The 18,238-nt window shown below is 39.3% G+C and overlaps 4 protein-coding genes across 4 annotated transcripts; 1 reads left to right on the top strand and 3 right to left on the bottom strand.

Annotated features, from left to right (window-relative positions):
- Positions 1 to 169: 169 nt before the first annotated feature.
- Cpsf100 (cleavage and polyadenylation specificity factor subunit 2) lies at positions 170 to 2,828 on the bottom strand. Its single transcript, XM_073971610.1, has 4 exons — positions 2,510 to 2,828; positions 1,523 to 2,446; positions 747 to 1,458; positions 170 to 679 (listed from the first exon to the last, which is right to left on the bottom strand). Exons 1-4 carry the CDS (start codon positions 2,656 to 2,658, stop codon positions 206 to 208), a joined length of 2,259 nt encoding a protein of 752 aa, XP_073827711.1. The 5' UTR covers positions 2,659 to 2,828; the 3' UTR covers positions 170 to 205.
- A 5,536-nt stretch (positions 2,829 to 8,364) lies between these two features.
- Positions 8,365 to 9,495, top strand: Ada (adenosine deaminase-like protein). Its single transcript, XM_073971609.1, has one exon. The coding sequence runs from the start codon at positions 8,444 to 8,446 to the stop codon at positions 9,467 to 9,469; it is 1,026 nt and encodes a 341-aa protein (XP_073827710.1). The 5' UTR covers positions 8,365 to 8,443; the 3' UTR covers positions 9,470 to 9,495.
- LOC141395634 (uncharacterized) lies at positions 9,457 to 11,812 on the bottom strand. Its single transcript, XM_073971608.1, has 3 exons — positions 11,029 to 11,812; positions 10,007 to 10,965; positions 9,457 to 9,950 (listed from the first exon to the last, which is right to left on the bottom strand). Exons 1-3 carry the CDS (start codon positions 11,158 to 11,160, stop codon positions 9,488 to 9,490), a joined length of 1,554 nt encoding a protein of 517 aa, XP_073827709.1. The 5' UTR covers positions 11,161 to 11,812; the 3' UTR covers positions 9,457 to 9,487.
- Positions 11,798 to 18,033, bottom strand: LOC141395618 (uncharacterized). The gene has a single exon (XM_073971607.1). It carries the CDS (start codon positions 17,780 to 17,782, stop codon positions 16,007 to 16,009), a length of 1,776 nt encoding a protein of 591 aa, XP_073827708.1. The 5' UTR covers positions 17,783 to 18,033; the 3' UTR covers positions 11,798 to 16,006.
- Between the last annotated feature and the right edge of the window lie 205 nt (positions 18,034 to 18,238).

The following is an 18,238-nucleotide window of genomic DNA, read 5'->3' as shown; positions in this document are numbered from 1 at the left end:
AAGTAGATTTTCAAAATTTCCTAAATAAAATAAAGACTAACTAGGAGGGTTGGCGTTTTTATTTGGGATGACTACTTCTATTTGCTTTTCAAAATAATCAGGCTTAAACCCCGTTTCGACTATGCTTGGTTTAGAAACTCCAGTCGATTAAATTAAACAAGAATTTAAATTTTTGTTCTAAAATACACAGCTCTTTCTGCCTATATTACACAATAGCATATTGTTCATATAACAGTTCACGAATTTTATAATATTCTTCAGAGAGACAGCCTTCCATGGTCACTTTGCCCGTGTCAATACGTCGCAATGCCAATGAACCATTACAGCACCATAGAACACCACCAGAAAATTCCGAATTAATATTATTACGCATAAGGACCTGTTTAAAGTCCGACAATTTCAACTCATTAATTAAAACAGAATTATGTACGGGAATCTCATCAGTTTCCAGTGACTCGAGGGTAAGTGTTCTCTCGTCCGATGAGGTTTCAGTAACATCAGTGTCGCCTTCATTATTCTGGTTGGTGGCAGGAGCATCAATGGCCTGGGTACGCACACCTATGCGAGCATCAATCCATGCCACTTCGGCGTCTTTACCCTTTTGGAATTGCAGCTGGGCAACAAGGCCTTCTGTTAAACGGACTTGGTAAATGTGTGTCTCGGTGGTAACATCAACAGTCTGGAATGGAAAAAGGTTGGTCAAAATTTAATTATAATATAAAGAGTTTTGATATTATGCCCCTTACCTCTCCCTTGTGTGGTGCAAATACTCTCGCACCAATATTTTGTTCACAATGTCTGGCCACAGCCATTGTGGCCTCCTCTACACCATGCACCACAATCACACGCCGGGGACGCAACTGTGATAAAATCTTCAACATAGATTCTCCATCCGAACGTCCCTCAAAATCTATGCGCTGTATTTGGGCATTAATTTCTATCGTTTTACGTTGTACAATACATTTGGTGGGCTTTTCCAACAGCTGAACATCATCATCTGTTGTGGATTTTTCACCCTTGATATCTTCTTTTTTAACATTTTCCTTATTCGATTCTTCCATATTTACATCATAGCCCACATCAGCTATACGATAGTCATCTAAATTTATTATCTCCCCATATTCATCACATTTGATTTTCTCCTCGTGAAAGGGAAACATAACATGGTGCCGTTTATTGGATTTAAAAAAGCCGGTATGTTGTTTTCCCTCGGGTCTTATAACAATATCATGTTTGCCTGTAATTATACTCATTTCTATGTCATCATCGGAATCCGAACTACTTTCCTCATCGACATCTTGTTTGACTATTAAACGGTTGACTTTTTCACCCTGTATTCGCAGATATTCTTCCAGTTCGGCGCCCTCCAATTCAACTCTACGTCGTATATCTAACTCTATTTTACGACCAGGAGTGTGGTTGTCTACCAAATCCATGGCCAATGTTCCCTGGGATGTCCTAAAAATAAAAAAATTCAAAAATTTCCGTTAAATTGAAATTTCTAAAATCTCATCTTTCTCACCTTGAGGTAAAAATAATGCTGTTATTGGGATTACCAGCCCACTGTACAAACAGATCTCTCGTGTAACCACTTTCCATATCCGGTTCACTGGCCAACACCACCTTTGGTCCTGGCAGTAAAGCTAATTCCGCCAAGTTATGACACAATTGCATGTGTTTAAATTGAAAAGGATTATTGCGGGCACCCTCAAATGTCTTCATCAGCTTATCACTCATCCATTCAATTTGAGATTTGGCAAATTCAATAACATTATAGGAGAAATTATTCAATAAAGCCAATGTATAGGCCATAAGACCGGATTCCTTATTTTTCCACAACTGATCCAACATATGTGCCAATTCTAAAACTCTTCCCGCAGTATCGACAGCAATTAAAACATTGCCATTTCCACGCAAAGTTTGCAGAATGTTGGTCATCAATTTTTCATCACGGGCCCGCCGTCTTGCCTGCTGATACAAGGCATTAAATGCATCTGTTATTAGCAATGAAGGCCTTTGCAACCGTTCTAATTCACAGCCGTTCAGGTGACGTTCTTTTTTGTGATTAAAATCCGTGGCATAAACAATATCCTCCTCGCCCACTTTAAGAATTTTCCATATCGTACCACCAATCATGTGACCAGCCGGCAGTGGCGTAATTGCAATTCCATAGGCTTTACCTTTCAACGATACAGTTTGATTGTATTTCAATTGTATAATTTTATCAAAGGCGGCATCCACATCGTCCAGGGAAAACAAATCGAAATCATACATATTAAAATGCGACATGTACAGGTCGTACATAAACATTTGTCCCATTTTATGTACAGGTATGGTGGCATAAATCGGACAATTCAAACCCAGTTTTCCAACCAGATATGGCAGAGCACCCAAATGATAGACATCTGGATGGGATAGCAGGACAGCATCTATACTATGAACATGTCTGATAAAAAGGAAGAAAAGCAGATTATTAGTTGCTTGGAGCATATTCTGTTACTATTCCTACCTCTTAACTTCCTTTATGAAATTTGCGTCGAACTTTTCATCCCAGCCACAGTCAAGCATAATTTTTACCTCATCGATTTGTAGGATATAGCAAGGCGGTGTCTCGTCCATGGCACCCGAAACCGTGTGTAATTTAATAATAGATGTCATTTTAAAGTGTTTATTAAACAAACTTCATGCGGAAATTCATTAAATTAATTAATTTGTGTTTTATTGTGAAGGAAGTAAAAAGGTAAACAAATGCGGCGTTTGACAATCGTTTCGTTCATTGAAGGAAATTAGTGTCAAGCACCGTGTCGTACAGTACAAGTTTACGTTACAGTAAGTTAACATATAACTGGATTTATAGTTCGTTTATAGTTCATGAACGAACTAGTTCAATTGAACGATTCATTGAAAAGAGCGTATGAACTAGATCAGTCGATATAGTATATACTTTACACGATATGTTTTTTACATATGGGTTGTCACTTTGCATATACATTTTGTATTTAAAAAGTGACAATCCATGTGTTAAAAACATATCGTGTAAAGTACCCATAATCAGAGTCGGTGACCGTACGATCAACGAACGAACGATTCACTATCTAGTTCAACATGTCGTTCACAAATGCATGAAGTGACGCCGTCGTCTGAGTTAAGTCCGTGTTTATACAGGGAAAGTTGATGGGAAAGAAAATTGAGTTTATGGGCGAGGAAGTAGAGAGGAATAAGATGGGGTACACACACCTCTGTACTGGGAAATTCTGTTTTGTTTCGTTTTTATTCGTATACAACCTGAAGTTGGCCGCAGATTTGTTTTTGCATTTTCTTTCATTCTATTTTCTCTGTCGAGATACAAACAACATCGAAGACAATTGAAAAAAAACCTTTTGGAGGAAAAACTATTTTTTTAAGCAAAAACAATTCGAAATAAGTGGAAATATCAAAATTAAAATGCAATTCAAGGGTTCCTTTAATAATTAATTGTTTATCACTCAAACCCATTTTTTACTTTTCAATTTCAATTTATTTTCATAAATGGGAACCTAGCCCATAGGGCCAAGAGCGGTTCCAAAAGCTACAAAACATACACTACTCCAAAAGCTTAAAACTAACAATACATTAAATTTAATAGTCTTAAAATTCATTAAAATTAATTACAATTTTGGCTTGGCTTTGTTTTTGAATGGCGCAATGAGAAAATGAGTGTGAAGAAGAATAAGAAAAATAATAAAATTGACACAAACATGGTTTCCGTGTCTAAACAACAAGGAAATTTTAAAAGAAATTAAGAAGAAACATTTTCTTTCCAGTTTGAATGTCTAAACACGGTCAAAACACATCCAACGTTTGGGTAAAGTTTTGTGTCGTTTTGGCCGTTTTTACACTGTTCGGCATGATGCGGAAAAATTTAAATTCATTTGAAATATATGCCGGCAAACACATCAACGCCGGACTTTGGTGGCGGCGTCGCCCTGTTGTTGCTGTTTTTTATCAACGCCCAACGCAAAACTTTACTCAAACGTTGTATGTGTTTTCAGCTTAAGTTTTGTTCCTTCGTCGATGGTCAGACTAGCACGATTTCAACATGGCGACGTCAAGTTTATAGGCGAGGGGTATGAAGTAGTGAAACCCATGTTTTTCTGGGTTTGTTGCGTTGCCTCTTCTTGTTATTCGTTGAAAGTTTTTTTTCTTCCATTTTAATTTTCTCAAGCAAACGTTAACAACAAAACAAGCATAAAAAGATTTAATAAAAACATTTGATTAATGAATGAGTGAACATTTAACTATTAATATTCATTTAATTATTGTCTGTCTGTCCATGTATTTTTGTTTGCAACGTACAGGTCGCATTTTTTGTCCGATTCAGCTGAAAATTGGGGACTACAACTTTTTTAGCCATAGGAAGAACGCCATTGCTTTTGGTGAAAATCGGTTCAGATTTGGATATAGCTCGCATATATATTTTCGCTCGATTTCACGTATTTGCTGCACCAAACACGCTATATACGTCCAATTTTGATGAAATTTTGAATGTGTGACTGAATTCCGTCTAGAAAAAAGTGTGCCAAATTATATAGAAATCGGTTCAGATTTGGATATAGCTCCCATATATATTTTCGGCCGATTTCACGTATTTTCTGTACCAAACACGCTATATATTTCCGATTTCGATGAAATTTGGAATGTGTGACTGAATTCCGACTAGAAATAAGTGTGCCAATTTATATAGAAATCGGTTCAGAGTTGGATATAGCTCCCATATATATTTTCGGCCGATTTCACGTATTTTCTGTACCAAACACGCTATATATTTCCGATTTCGATGAAATTTGGAATGTGTGACTGAATTCAGTCTAGAAATAAATGTGCCAGATTATATCGAAATCGGTTCAGATTTGGATATAGAACCCATATATATTTACGGCCGATTTCGCGTATTTGCTGCTCCAAACAAGCTATATAAGTCCGATTTCAATGATATTTGGAATGTGTGACTGAATTCGGTCTGGAAATAAATGTGCCAAATTATTTCAAAATCGGTTAAGATCTGGATATAGCTCCGTTTTATATTTTACATATTCACAGTGGTGTAGGGTATCATATAGTCGGCCCCGCCCAACTTTGATCCTTTCCTTACTGGTTTTTTAGTTAATTTATTTTTGTTTTGTTTTTATTTGTATGAGAAACACAACAAACGCGAATGGTAAAATGAAGAGGACACGCAAAAATCTTAAATTTCATGTTAACGTGTGTGGACACTAATGGGGTTTCCACACGGTATGTTTTTTTACATATTTGTGCATACCAGGCCCATACCTATCCTGACAAACTGTAGACAACTCATGTAATTTCCTATAGACATTTTGTATGAACGTGTCATTCGAAAGTCAGGGGCCTAATTATGTGATTCGATATCGAGTTGTTTCGACCTGAGTACTCAAAGTTGGGATGACAACATTCGTTATCGAGTAATTGAGCATAAATTTGCGAGTAATTTCTCGAGGCCAAATTACCTATCGTAAACAAATAAAATGAAAGATTTCCTTATTGTCTTTTTGTTTAAAATGTAAAAATTGTTGTTTGTTGTCGTTTTATAGAAGAAAAACGATGTTAGTAAATAATTGGCAGCATTTTTTAGACAATATAACAAGAGAAATTGGGAAAAGTCCTTTGCAGTCGTTTTGAGAAATTGTGATAAATTTAGAATTAAAATGCATGCAAACATTAACCAAAAATTACTTTTGCAGTCGTTAAAAAATAAGTTGAAAAAATAAGCATTTCTGGAAAAAAGAAAAAAAAAATATTTAATATTAATAGCCTTTATTGTATAAGGGAAGTACATTTTAAACATTTCATCCCCCGTTGTTTACCAAAGGAAATATTCTCTCAGAGAGGCTAATGCAAAACATCCACCAAACTCTCTCTCTCATTTATTTTGAGAGAGGATTATTAAGGTAGATGTATCAGCAATCCGTTACAACAATGTCAAAAAGATTTTGCAAGAATTAATAATTTTCTTATTTTCATAGCACAACTTTATTCCGAAATTATTATTGAATGTATTGTTCAACAAATTCCACAAATATTTACATTTTTCATTCATAATTTTGTTTTGTTTTTTGTTCTTGCTTTCAAAAAACACATTTTTTTACATCTACCTTCAAATTATTCCCTATAGTACACATAGGTTTTCATAGTTCGATTACCGGTTACTCTCGAAACATTCGTTCAACGATTTCGATCGAATCTCGTCATGCCGCTTTTTTATCGTGTCGAAATCTTTTTCACGAGCAAATACTCGATCGAATCGAATCACGTAATTAGGCCCCAGTACTGACAATGGAACTAGTATGTCAGTAGTAAGTCAGTAGTCCCTGAGGAACCATGTGTTGACATTGGAGGTAGTGAGTCAGTATAGACATTGGAGGTAGTAAGTCAGTAGAGACATTGGAAGTAGTGAGTCAATAGAGACATTGGAGGTAGTGAGTCAATAGTACATAAAGGCTCATATGGAGGCATTGGTACCAAATTTTTCACTATTAAGATTTTTGGCCTATTTGAAACTTTTTATAGATTAAAAAACTATATAGTGTGTTTAATAAGACGATGAATTTATACATTTGTTTAAATAGTATATTTTATTAAAGAAAAACATATAATTATGAAAATACTAAAAAAGTACAAATTACGTATTACAGTCTTTTTTATCTTTATAAACAGCTTAGCCCAAGATTCCACATAAGCACAAAATTAGTAAATAAAGCCAATGTTTTCAAGGCTGGCTAACCAATAATGAAAAAAGTCGTTTTCATTGTCAGAAATATCATCGCCTAAGAATTGGTGGTTCTTGGCCATAAGAATTGGTGAGATTTATCTGCTTAAAATATTTCTTCTTCTGCTGCACTTAACGTTTTATCAGGCGATTCCCTGAATATTGATATAACATCTAGGAATTGAAAAGAATAAACATGTATAAATACGGCCTGTTCCTTTACTTTAGAAAGTGGTAAAACCGACAAAAGTAGGAAAAGTTGTAAACTGCTCTCATATGAATTGCATGATGTCTGAAGTAAAGGAACGCTTTTCGAGTTAAAAGTGGTAAAACTTGAAGATTCTTGAACGTAAAGGAACAGGGCTATAAGCATAAATAAACAAAATGTCTTTAAATTTGCTTACATATTGCAGATGTATAAACATTGCAAAAATCTCGCAATCGATTTTTCCCAAATAACCCTTCAATGTTCCATGTCATTATTATGCCGTGTCCAAATATCAGATGTAATTTGTATTCACATTTCCAGCGAGACAGGACAATATATTCGTCAGGTTCCACAATCTTCTCTAAAGATTCCATAAAATGTATAATTGTCGAAGTTTCACCACAAATGTTGTCAGCCGCCTCAGCATTTGTATTTTGAATATATTTCACTTGTCTGTTATTTTCCTTTCCTAATTTCCTTTGCTCATATTTGTTATTAAAATTATATATTTTATTGATTTCTCACAAAAACACTTTTTAACGAACCGCCAAAATTATTTTACGCCAAACAATTAAGAAAATGAAGAAAAAATTAGATGATGCCTCATTGGGCTATCAGTTTTCAATATAAACAATGCTTTTTCTTATTAAGGTAAAAGTATCAATTGTTGACAACCTGTTGACAAAGTGTTGACTTTGTCGCCATAATAGTAGACAAAGTGGTGACATGTCAACACATGTCCCCATGCTTCCTACAGGGTATATACGGACGTATACCCAGGGCGTATGTGGTGAAAAAAGTAGAACACATGTATTCTTATGAGAACTACCGAAATACGTCGAGCGTATACTTTTTGTAAGTTGAAAAAGTTTAACTTTGACAGAACGCTATTGTTTGTATGTGTGTGTGTTTTGTATTTTAAAAACAAAAGCCCAACAAAACATGAAATACAATTCATTGCAAAGGAAAATTTATTTGTTTTACGAATGAAAACATTTAAGTAAGTTTCGGTCGCGGATTTTGTGTTTTAAATGTGATTGTTTTGGTAGGTTGGTGAAATATTTGTGTAGTTCCGTCGTTATATAGGCTTACCAAAGGATTACACATGCAAGTAACTTGCAGACAGTTGTGTATACATATTATAGTCGAAACTTCAATTTTTTCGAACTGACACTTGCATGTGTAAACGTTCGGTAAAAAATTGAAGTTACTTTCAAAGCACTTACATTGATTACTGACAAGGAAATTTTGTCGGCAGTGAGGTTGTTAGTTGGTGTGGCAGTGAATATGTGTGAGTGTATTGGTACTTTTCGAACTGCCACTTGCATGTGTAAACGGGGGGTTAGCAGTTGGTGTGATTGGGCATTTAAAGTGTGAACCCTCCTTTATTTACGTTATTTACAAAAGCGAGAGGCTACCGGAAGAACTGAACTTGAAGAATTTTAATCAATCCCCAACAAGCTTCAGAAATGGACCACACATTTTTCGAAAAACTACCAAAAATTGAGTTGCATGCCCACTTAAATGGATCACTGAAAATGGAATCCATTCGAGAATTAGGCCAAGAACTCTATGGAGGAGAAAACAGTTCAGATTTCTTAAAAAGAATACAGGAGTTTACATCTTTTCCCAACGAAATGGATGTTGATAAGTTGTCAAAATGTTTTCAGAAGTTTGCATTCATGCATGAATTAACCTCGACGAGAAGAGGTTTACAATTAGCAACAGAATTGGTGATACGAGACTTTGCACTTGATAATGTTATCTATTTGGAGTTGAGGACAACACCAAAGCAAAATCAACACATGACACGCAGAGAATATTTGGAAACAATTATGCAAGGAATACAAACGTCAATGGCGCGTTATGAGGGTGTCTTAGTGAAATTACTAGTTTCCATAGATCGTTCACAGGGAACTGAGGCTGCCAACGAAATTGTTAATTTGGCCATAGAGCTAAAGGATCATTATCCCAATATTATAAGAGGAATCGATTTAAGTGGAAACCCTGCCAAAGGTAATTTTAAATATTTTATTCCCCATTTGAGAAAAGCCAAAGATGCAAACCTTAAACTGGCCCTGCATTGTGCAGAAATAAATAACGAGAAAGAAACCCAACAGATGCTTGACTTCGATTTTGAAAGATGTGGCCATGGAACATATTTATCATTACAACAAATGGAGCAGTGTAGAAAACAAAACATTGCCATAGAATGTTGCTTGACAAGCAATGTTAAATGTGGCACAGTAAAGGACTACGATACACATCATTTTAAAACACTCCATGACAAGGGAATACAAACGGTTATATGTACAGATGATTGTGGGGTGTTTGATAGTACATTGACGGATGAATTTGTCATAGCTTCCAAGGTGTTTTCATTAAGCAAAAACAATGTTTATGAGCTGTGTCTAAGTGCCATAAATGCCGCCTTTTGTGATGACAATGAGAAAACGTGTTTACAACAACGAATTGATACATATTTTTGCCGATAAAATGTAATAAATCCTTTATTACGTTATATCATTTGTTTCAATATCTTCTTCATTTTCTATTATATCATCTAAACAATTAATATTAGGTTCTGTAGATATTTGTTCCGCCAAATAATCCGAATCGAACTGCAACAGGGAATGCTGCTTCTGCATATGTTGTACAAGAGATGACCTTTTCATATAGCTTTTGATACAATAGTTGCATTTATGTTTCTTTATGCCCGTATGGGTGCTTAGGTGATTTTTCCAATCCGATCTCTGGCGAAAACTTTTATCACAATAATTACATGGATATGGTTTCTCTCCAGTGTGGATCCTCATGTGCAATTCCAGCAAAAATACACGAGTAAACTTCTTGCCACACACTGTGCAAGAGTGTGGTCTCTCCCCGGTATGTGTTTGCATATGGACATCAAGATTTCCGCGTTCATAAAAGGCTTTACCGCATACTGAGCACACAAAATCAGCTTGACCGGTGTGTCTGTAAATTAAGAAAAGATTAGAATAAAAACTCTAATTATCATTTAACATACATACCTTTTAACATGAGAATTTAGCGATGACTGGGTTTTAAATGATTTTTCACAATGCGGACATTGAAAGGGTCGCTCGCCGGTATGTGATCTTAAATGCATCCTTAAAGCAAAGGGAGTTGGAAAATCCCTCTCACAGTAAACACATCTCCTGTCACTTTCTATGGCTCCATTGCTAACAAGGGATTTTTGTACTTTATTCTTCTGTTCATCGCTGGACAACATTTCTTCATCTGAACTTAACTCCTTGCAAATATCGGCATGTTTCACCAATTCAATTTCTGAAGAGAACCAATGATCACACGTCGTGCACATATAACACTGATTGAGAGTATGTGTCTTTTGTAAATGTTTCTTCAAATTAATGGATTGAACAAATGCCGCTCCACAAATATCACATTTATAAGATTTTAACTTCCTCACTCGAACAGGCATTGATTTCATAAAAGCACTATTTGAAAGATCTATGTGTACTTCAAAATCATTTACATTTGCCTCATACTGCATACCGGAAGAGTCTTCTTCGACCACAATTTCATTGGTATCATCAAATGTGGCCGTTATACAGTCACCTTCCTGTTTCTCAACTTCTTGTATTTCTTCTGGAAAATGTGTGACATTTGCAACCTCTTCTTCAATTATTTGGTTTTCCAAATTGTCTTCCACATGATCTAAACTTTCATTGGTTTCATTAGATTCTGTTTGTTCATTGATGGTGGCAATGGTTTCAAATTCATTTTCTTCCGTTTCATTTTCCAACGTATATTCAGCAAACTGTTGCTCCTTACAACTGTCTTCCGCTATGACAACACCATCCACGACTCCATTTAGATTGCCATCTTTGATTAGTTCATCATATAGTTCTTTTGATTTGGCACACTTATCTCTAAACTTGGCCGATATCAACAGTTCTCGGGTACATTCTTCACATAGATATTTGGGGAATATATCATTGTCTCCAATCTTCAAAAAAGTGGAAAAATATGTTTCATTAGATTCGCCTATAAGATCGAATGGTAATCTCACCTGTATCCCACCACATTTTTCGAGCAAAGAGCAAAGACTAGTTTCCAGGTCTTCCAACTCATCGAACACATTAATTAATATCTGCTGCTCATGTAGACACACTCTACATGTTAATTCATTTATGCTAAGCATAATTTTTAACTAATTTCGTAATGTTTTTTATAAAGAAATTGTTATTTTTCTCATAAACAATAACAAGTTAATTAATTTCACGTTCATGGTTGTGCTACCTAATGTAAAAGTGTGTTCACATGTGTTTTGCAATGCCACAATTAGTGAGTAACGTACTGCACATAACGTAGTCAAAATGTGTAGTAAAAGTTTTGTTCCAGAACTAGAAAGTTTTTACACATTTAACGCATTTTGCCCATTTTTTCCCAAAAAATGCGTTCCCGTACACCAAAAAAGTTGCAAAATGTTTACTTATATTTAAAAAAAATTACTTTCTCTTTAGAATCTTTTTACATGAAAAATTTGGGCGAGCAAAACTGTGCAACATGTTTTGGCTGGCAAGCAGTCTTTTACTAGTAGAGTTGTGCTTTCTAGTTCGTTTAGCTGATCGATCTTTTTAGGTCAGCTCTTTTGATTGAACTAGGTCGTTCTTTTAGTTCAGTAGTTCAGTTTCTAAGAAACAAAATAGTATATTTCCCCCCACAGCAGTGTTATGCCCATTCCGACCTCTGACTATGTAACCATGTATGTGTTTAATATGTAACCATGTATGTGTTTAATATGTCTTTTTAAATAACTTGTGTATAAACGGAAACGATTTTATTTAAAATTCAGAAATGTTTTAATAATTCTTTAGAAAAAAAGGGAGAACATAAAATTCTGTTTCAATTATTGTTAAAATCACATGTATCTTGTACTTTTTTATCTTGAAGATAATTGGTAACACTTTTAATCACATATGTATATGCTAAGTCCCAATTTACATTAGGCGAGTTTACTTGCGGCAATTGTCAGTTTGTGGGTGAGAGAGGGTGTTGAGAGGCAAAGGGTTACCATATACCTCACCTCTCTCTCCATCAAACTGACAATTGCCGCAAGTAAACTCGCCTAATGTAAATTGGGACTAGGTTAGGTTAGGTTAGGTTAAAGGACGCGCAGCTGTCGTGTTGGACAGCCACTCCACTCGGAGACCTTATGGTCCATTGTGTTCATCCTAAAGTAAGGGTAGGAGAAAAGAAAAGAAATAATAGCATATCGAGTTTAGAAATAGGAAAAAGGAATAATTAAGTAAGTTATAGGATAGTTGAGAATGATTAAGTAAGTGCTATGGATTGAAAGATTATTTGTAAGGAGAGAGAGAGAGAGAGCGAGTAAGGAGGTTAGCAGTATTAAAAAGTTGTAAGTTGCTCGTTTTGAAGCCACTTCAGACCCTTGGCGAGAAGAAGCAGTGTTGTCGGCTCGGCTTGGCAGAGTGTTGTCAGAGATGATAGTGTGTGTTCACCCATTGTTTGAACTCTCCTGGTCCTGAGCATTGGACAACGGCATAATAAGTGCTCAATCGTCTCTGTTTCTTCTTCGTCTTCGCATAATCTGCAGTAGTCCGTGGGGTCATCTCTATCCCATTTGCAGGTCATTGATCTTATCCTGCAGTGTCCCGTGATAACTCCAATCATTAGTTTTAGATCGGGTTTTCTCATAGAGAGTAGGGAAGTGGTCTTCCTTTTAGAGAGGTTGGGCCAGATTGCCTTTGATACCTTGCAGCCAGGTTCGTTATTCCAGATCTGACCAGCCTTCTCCCTGTATGTTTGTTCTAGGAGCCGCATGAAGTGACACAGGGGTGGCCTGATTGAGTTATCGATTTCGATGTCGCTTGACTCAGATCCGCGACGTGCCAGTTCATCCGCCTTTTCATTTCCCTCGATGTCGCAATGCCCCGGGACCCAGCACAAGGTAACGATTGATCGTAGGGCCTCCAAAGCTTTCCTGCAGTGCAAGACCGCAGCAGATTTGATTGAATGGGATCTAAGTGATTTTAGGGCCGCTTGGCTATCCACATAGATAGTCACCGGTCCGGCTATATCCCCTTCCATGTTTTTAATCAATTCTGCTGCTTTCGTGACCGCAAAGATTTCGGCTTGGAAGACGCTACAATTTTCGCTTAGCTTGTACGAGATCCGTAAGTTGAGGGTATCGCTGTAGACGCCCGCTCCTGTTCCCTTTTCCATCTTGGATCCGTCGGTATAAATCTCTATACCGGGTAGAGGTAGGGATTTGTGGGTCCAGGCTTCTCTGTCAGGTATCCGAACTTCAATGTCGTCGAAGTGTAATTGTGGTGATATATAGTCACTGATTACCTCCAAACCCACCGATAGTCCAGATTGTCGTAAGATAGCAGCATGGCCGTAGTCGAAGTTACGCCATGAATTTAACTCCTTGAGTCGGAGAGCACTCTTTGCTGCCAACTCCTGTACTACGAGATTCATCGGATGAAGATCCAGTAATACATTGAGAGCAGCCTGTGGAGTGCTTTTCATGGCACCGGTAATTAGAAGAGATGCCGCTCTTTGAACGACATTAATCTTGCGGAGAAGGGATGTCTTATTCAAAGCATTCCACCATACCAATGAACCATAAGTTAGAATGGGGCGAACTATGGCCGTAAAAATCCAATGTATGACCTGTGGTTTCAAACCCCAACTCTTACCAATAGAGTTCTTGCAAGAATAAAGGGCTATAAGTCCTCTCTTGGCACGTTCCTCGACATTCCTTTTCCACGTTAGTTGGTGGTCCAGGATAATGCCAAGGTACTTGGCCTCTAGGGAGAGCTTTAGGGCCACTCCATCCAGCGTTGGTAGGGGGAATGGTTTGACTTTTCTCTTGTTCGTAAATAGAACCAGCTCTGTCTTAGATGGGTTCACCCCAAGTCCATTGTTGTGTGCCCATCTTGATAGTTTGTCCAGAGCTCCTTTCATGAGTTCCGATAGCGTTTGTGGGAACTTCCCGGTGATCATTATGACCACGTCATCAGCATAAGCTACAGTCTTTATACGTAGTTGGTCAAATTCCTTAAGTATTTCGTTAATCACCAGGAGCCACAGCAGTGGTGATAATACACCTCCTTGTGGTGTGCCCCTGGTGACAGACTTCCGAATGGAGGTCTCACCGATATTTGAATTGATTATCCTGCCGCTAAGCATTCCATCGATCCAATTGATCAGTGTAGTGGAAACACCTAAGTTCAAGAGTGAATTGTGGATGGATTCGAGTTTGACGTTATTAAAGGCGCCTTCTATATCTAGAAACGCTGCTAACGTATAGTTTGAGCCCATCATATTCCTCTCGATTAAACCAACGACTTCATTAAGTGCAGTCTCCACCGATCTGCCTTTGATGTAGGCGTGTTGGGCAGGACTAATAACACTGTTTCCAAGTTTGGACCTTATTCCTAGGTCAAGCAATCTTTCTAACGTTTTCAATAGAAAGGAAGATAGGCTGATTGGTCTGTAGTCTTTGGGAAGCGTGTGACTTGACTTCCCCGCTTTGGGGATGTATGTCACCGTGACCTCCCTCCACAGAACCGGTGTGAACGATAGACGTAGACAGGCCCTATAAATATGATCCAGGTGTGGTATCAACACCTCCAATGCATTTTGTAGCATAGCAGGGAAGATACTATCTGGACCTGGTGATTTAAAGGGCTTAAAAGTGTTTATCGCCCAAGCTATCTTTGTGTGACTTATGATCTCCTCGATGACACTCACTTCCCCTGTGGCTTGGTTACACATTGGTGGATCGGCTGAGCGATCTGGTGCATCCATGCAGTTGGGAAAGTGGGTTTTGGCCAGGAGATCCAGAGTTTCTAGACCGGAGTTAGTCCATGTGCCATCATCCCGCTTGATACTGCCGATGGATTTAGGGTCCTTCGACAGTACTCTACGAAACCTGGCTACATCCTTTACTCCCTCTATAGACTCGCTAAAGCAGACCCAAGATCTGCGTTTAGCCTTCTTTATTTCGCTGTTGTACTTATTGAAAGATACCTTGTAGTTCTCCCAATCTGTGGACAACTTCGTTTTGTTGGCTTTATTGTAGAGCCTTCTGCTAATCTTCCTGAGATTAGCCAGATCTTTCGACCACCAGACCGGTTGACATCTTCTGCCTGGGTAAGTGAGTGGGCAGGCGGTCTCATAGCTGTCCACCAAAACCTCTGTCACGTGATTCACTGCACTATTAACCTCTGTGGCTGTTTGGGGGTATCGTGACACTCCCAGCTTGGAGCTTACTAGTTCATTGAATTTGTTCCAGTCGGTTTTCCGTGGATTTCTAAATGGTGGCTGTCGAATGCCATTAACAGAGACTTGGAAGAATATCTTCCGATGATCCGAAAAGGAGCATTCTTCCGATACCCTCCAGTCACTGATAATAGATTCGTCTTTATTAGTGAGGGTTATGTCTATTACCTCCCCCCTGATTCTATTTTGAAAAGTGTATTCATTTCCCCTGTTGCATATTCTGAGATTATATTTTAAGATAAAATCGAATACGGACTCACCTCTGGCATTTGTGTCTCTGCTGCCCCAGTGGAAATGGTGAGCATTGGCATCACATCCTAGGATGATGAGGCAAGTGCTACCCATCTCTTTGACAAGCTTCTCCACGTCATTACCCGGTGGGTCAGGGCTCTCGAATGGCATGTAAATGGACGAGAATATGGTGGCTCCATGGGAGCTGCATTCCATCCTTACAGCCGTAATATCACCTCCGCTGAAATTAGAGAGGAATATTAGTTTAAGACTCTTTTTAGCAACTACACAGGTTCTAACCTTGTCCCCGTTGGATGTGGCGAAGGTGGTGTAGTTGCTATCGTTTAACCCATCAACCTTATTCTTGTATAAGTAAGGCTCCTGGATTAAGACGATGTCAACTTCAGACTTCTTGAGGGCTAGAAGAAGTTCAGCAGCAGCCGCTTTGCAGTGATGCAGATTAATCTGCATTATGCGAAGCGGCTGCTGCCTCCGTTCCTCCACTACTTTCGTCCTAGTCGGAATCTGATCCATCCTAGACCAAAATGTAGTTTGCCCTCACGAGTCCTTAAGTATTCTTGCCCCTGAGTGTCTATTGACACCCTGATGGCAACACCTCCATTTTCCGGATTGTGGCTGACCAGATTCCATGTGCTGGTCCGGAGATTGGGGTTTTGTCTGCCGAGTATGGTCAGTATGCGCGCGGGATCCACAGGTGGAGGTGGCACCCAAGCTGACAACACTCTTCTGAAAGGGACCTCGTTGACCCCAACGACTGCCAATTGACATCCCTCCCAGAGTTCGCCAAGACCCTCTATCGTGGAAGTGAGGAAATCCAGAGATTCCCTATTTTCACAACAGATGACCCTAACGCCTCTGTATGGAGCGGCACTGCCAAATTGGGTGTGTTTAGGAGGTTCCCCTTCTCCTGCGAACACGATGTCACGCAGACGAGTTTCGATAAGTAGCCATCGATCCTCTCTGATTACCCAATCAGGGTCAGATTTATCGATGACCGCTGCTCGCAACTCATCCGGCACCATCGGTCTGCTTGTTCTTTTTCCCCTGCTGTTGGTCTTGAGATGGGAGCTGGAAGATTCCTTGTGGCCCAAGTTAGCTTGTGAGGCTGAACTGGCTGCGGCATCTTTCCTGCTCCCAGTCTTAGGGCAACCGGCTGGGGAGGTATGAATGATGGGTTGTTGACCTGAAGTGGGCCTCTTTGCACTGGGGAGTGGCTCCTCCATTGACCTGTCTCTCTTCACCGCGATTTTTGGTGGAGATGGATTGGGCTTGGTAGGTGCTCCCCCAGGTGCGGAGACCGGTGTTCGGTCGGACTTCCCAGATTTTGAACTCTTATGATGCGTCCCCTTCGGCTTGGCTGCCTTCTTCTTTGAGGTTTGCCCTGTCTGTGTGACGGGACATCCCTTTGAAGAGAGCTTTGAGGTCGAAGGAGGCGAATCATTTGGTGGTTTACGGATCATGTCAACGTCGCTCCCAGTTTGGCCCTTGGGGGCTGTGGGAGTCGATGTAGGCATTGACCTAACCTCTTCGTTTGCCGTAATAAGAGAAAGCTTGCTGATATCAGGTTTTCCCTTGGGTAAGTGAGGGTGAGATCTTTCGATCTTTTTCACTACCTTGAGATTAATCCTGATCAGCTTGCATTCTCTCAGCGTTATAGATGAGGGTTCCCTGTCAATGAACTTCCTGAGGAAGTGCATTGCTCTGTGGTACGCCTTCCTCTTTTTGGCCCATTTACTAGCAGAGCTATCTGAGGTGGTGGGAGCTTTCCCGGCCGGTATTTTGGTCGGAGCTCCTTCCTCAACAGCAGCCAGTCCTTTTGAGCCAGCAACATCGGCTGCGGCCGATGGTTGGGTAGCTGGTGCATCGGTTGGTCCAGAGTTCATACAGGTGGCTGCTTCCACTGAGGTCGAGGCCGACTCATCGTTGACTACAGTCGCTGGAATGACTGTGGTGTTCATTTCGTCATCCGATGAGCCGTCCTCGGCCCCAGTAGAATAGCCACCCTGACTGAGACGCAGGGCCAACGTCTGCTCCAGTATCTCCAGGAGTTTCCGGCTTTGTTCAGCCAAACTGTCAGTGACAGCTCCCAGAGTGGGTACCTTCGGTCCGTCCCCTCCCGACACTACCGTCCCGTCAACCGTTGACTGGGTTGCCCCAGACTTGGTAATAGATTTTGAAGAATTGTCCTTTGGCATTGCATTGTTGTCATCAATCGGATTAGTTTTGGTTGGTTTTTTGTTTAAATTTTTGCTCTCCATACGTCATAGATTTAGTGGGGGAAGTGAGGTCCACCATGGCATAGCCCTCCTGTACCATGGCAAGGACATGACAACTAAGCCATTACTGCGTTGAGATGCCCAGGTATCAACGAGGCTCCGTTCTAATACAGTTGGTACCCTAACTGCAAACCTTAGAACACCGATGGGCACGGTTTCGCCTGACACCCCGGCGTTAGGGGGTCTCTAATAAGTAGGAGACCGCTACTTGGATAACCTTTGGTCGGTCACAGTTCCCCAACTCAACACTTCCAGGGTGTTGAGTGTGGAAACTGTGACCTTAAGCCCCCGCATCGCGTCAAGATTGTTATCCCTGGCGAGGGATAATTGGGACTAAGCTTAAAAAATATTCTTAAATAAATCATAGATAGATATTATTGTGAATATTAAATTCATATATTACTGTGAACATATATTAATGATAAAACTTTTTCCGGC

This window comes from Musca autumnalis, unplaced genomic scaffold (genome assembly GCF_047663935.1).
Source record: "Musca autumnalis isolate F117 unplaced genomic scaffold, ASM4766393v1 scaffold_1, whole genome shotgun sequence".
NCBI classification, from domain to species: domain Eukaryota; kingdom Metazoa; phylum Arthropoda; class Insecta; order Diptera; family Muscidae; genus Musca; species Musca autumnalis.
Note: the sequence above shows the minus strand (reverse complement) of the source record. Positions and strands in the feature narration are given on the sequence as shown.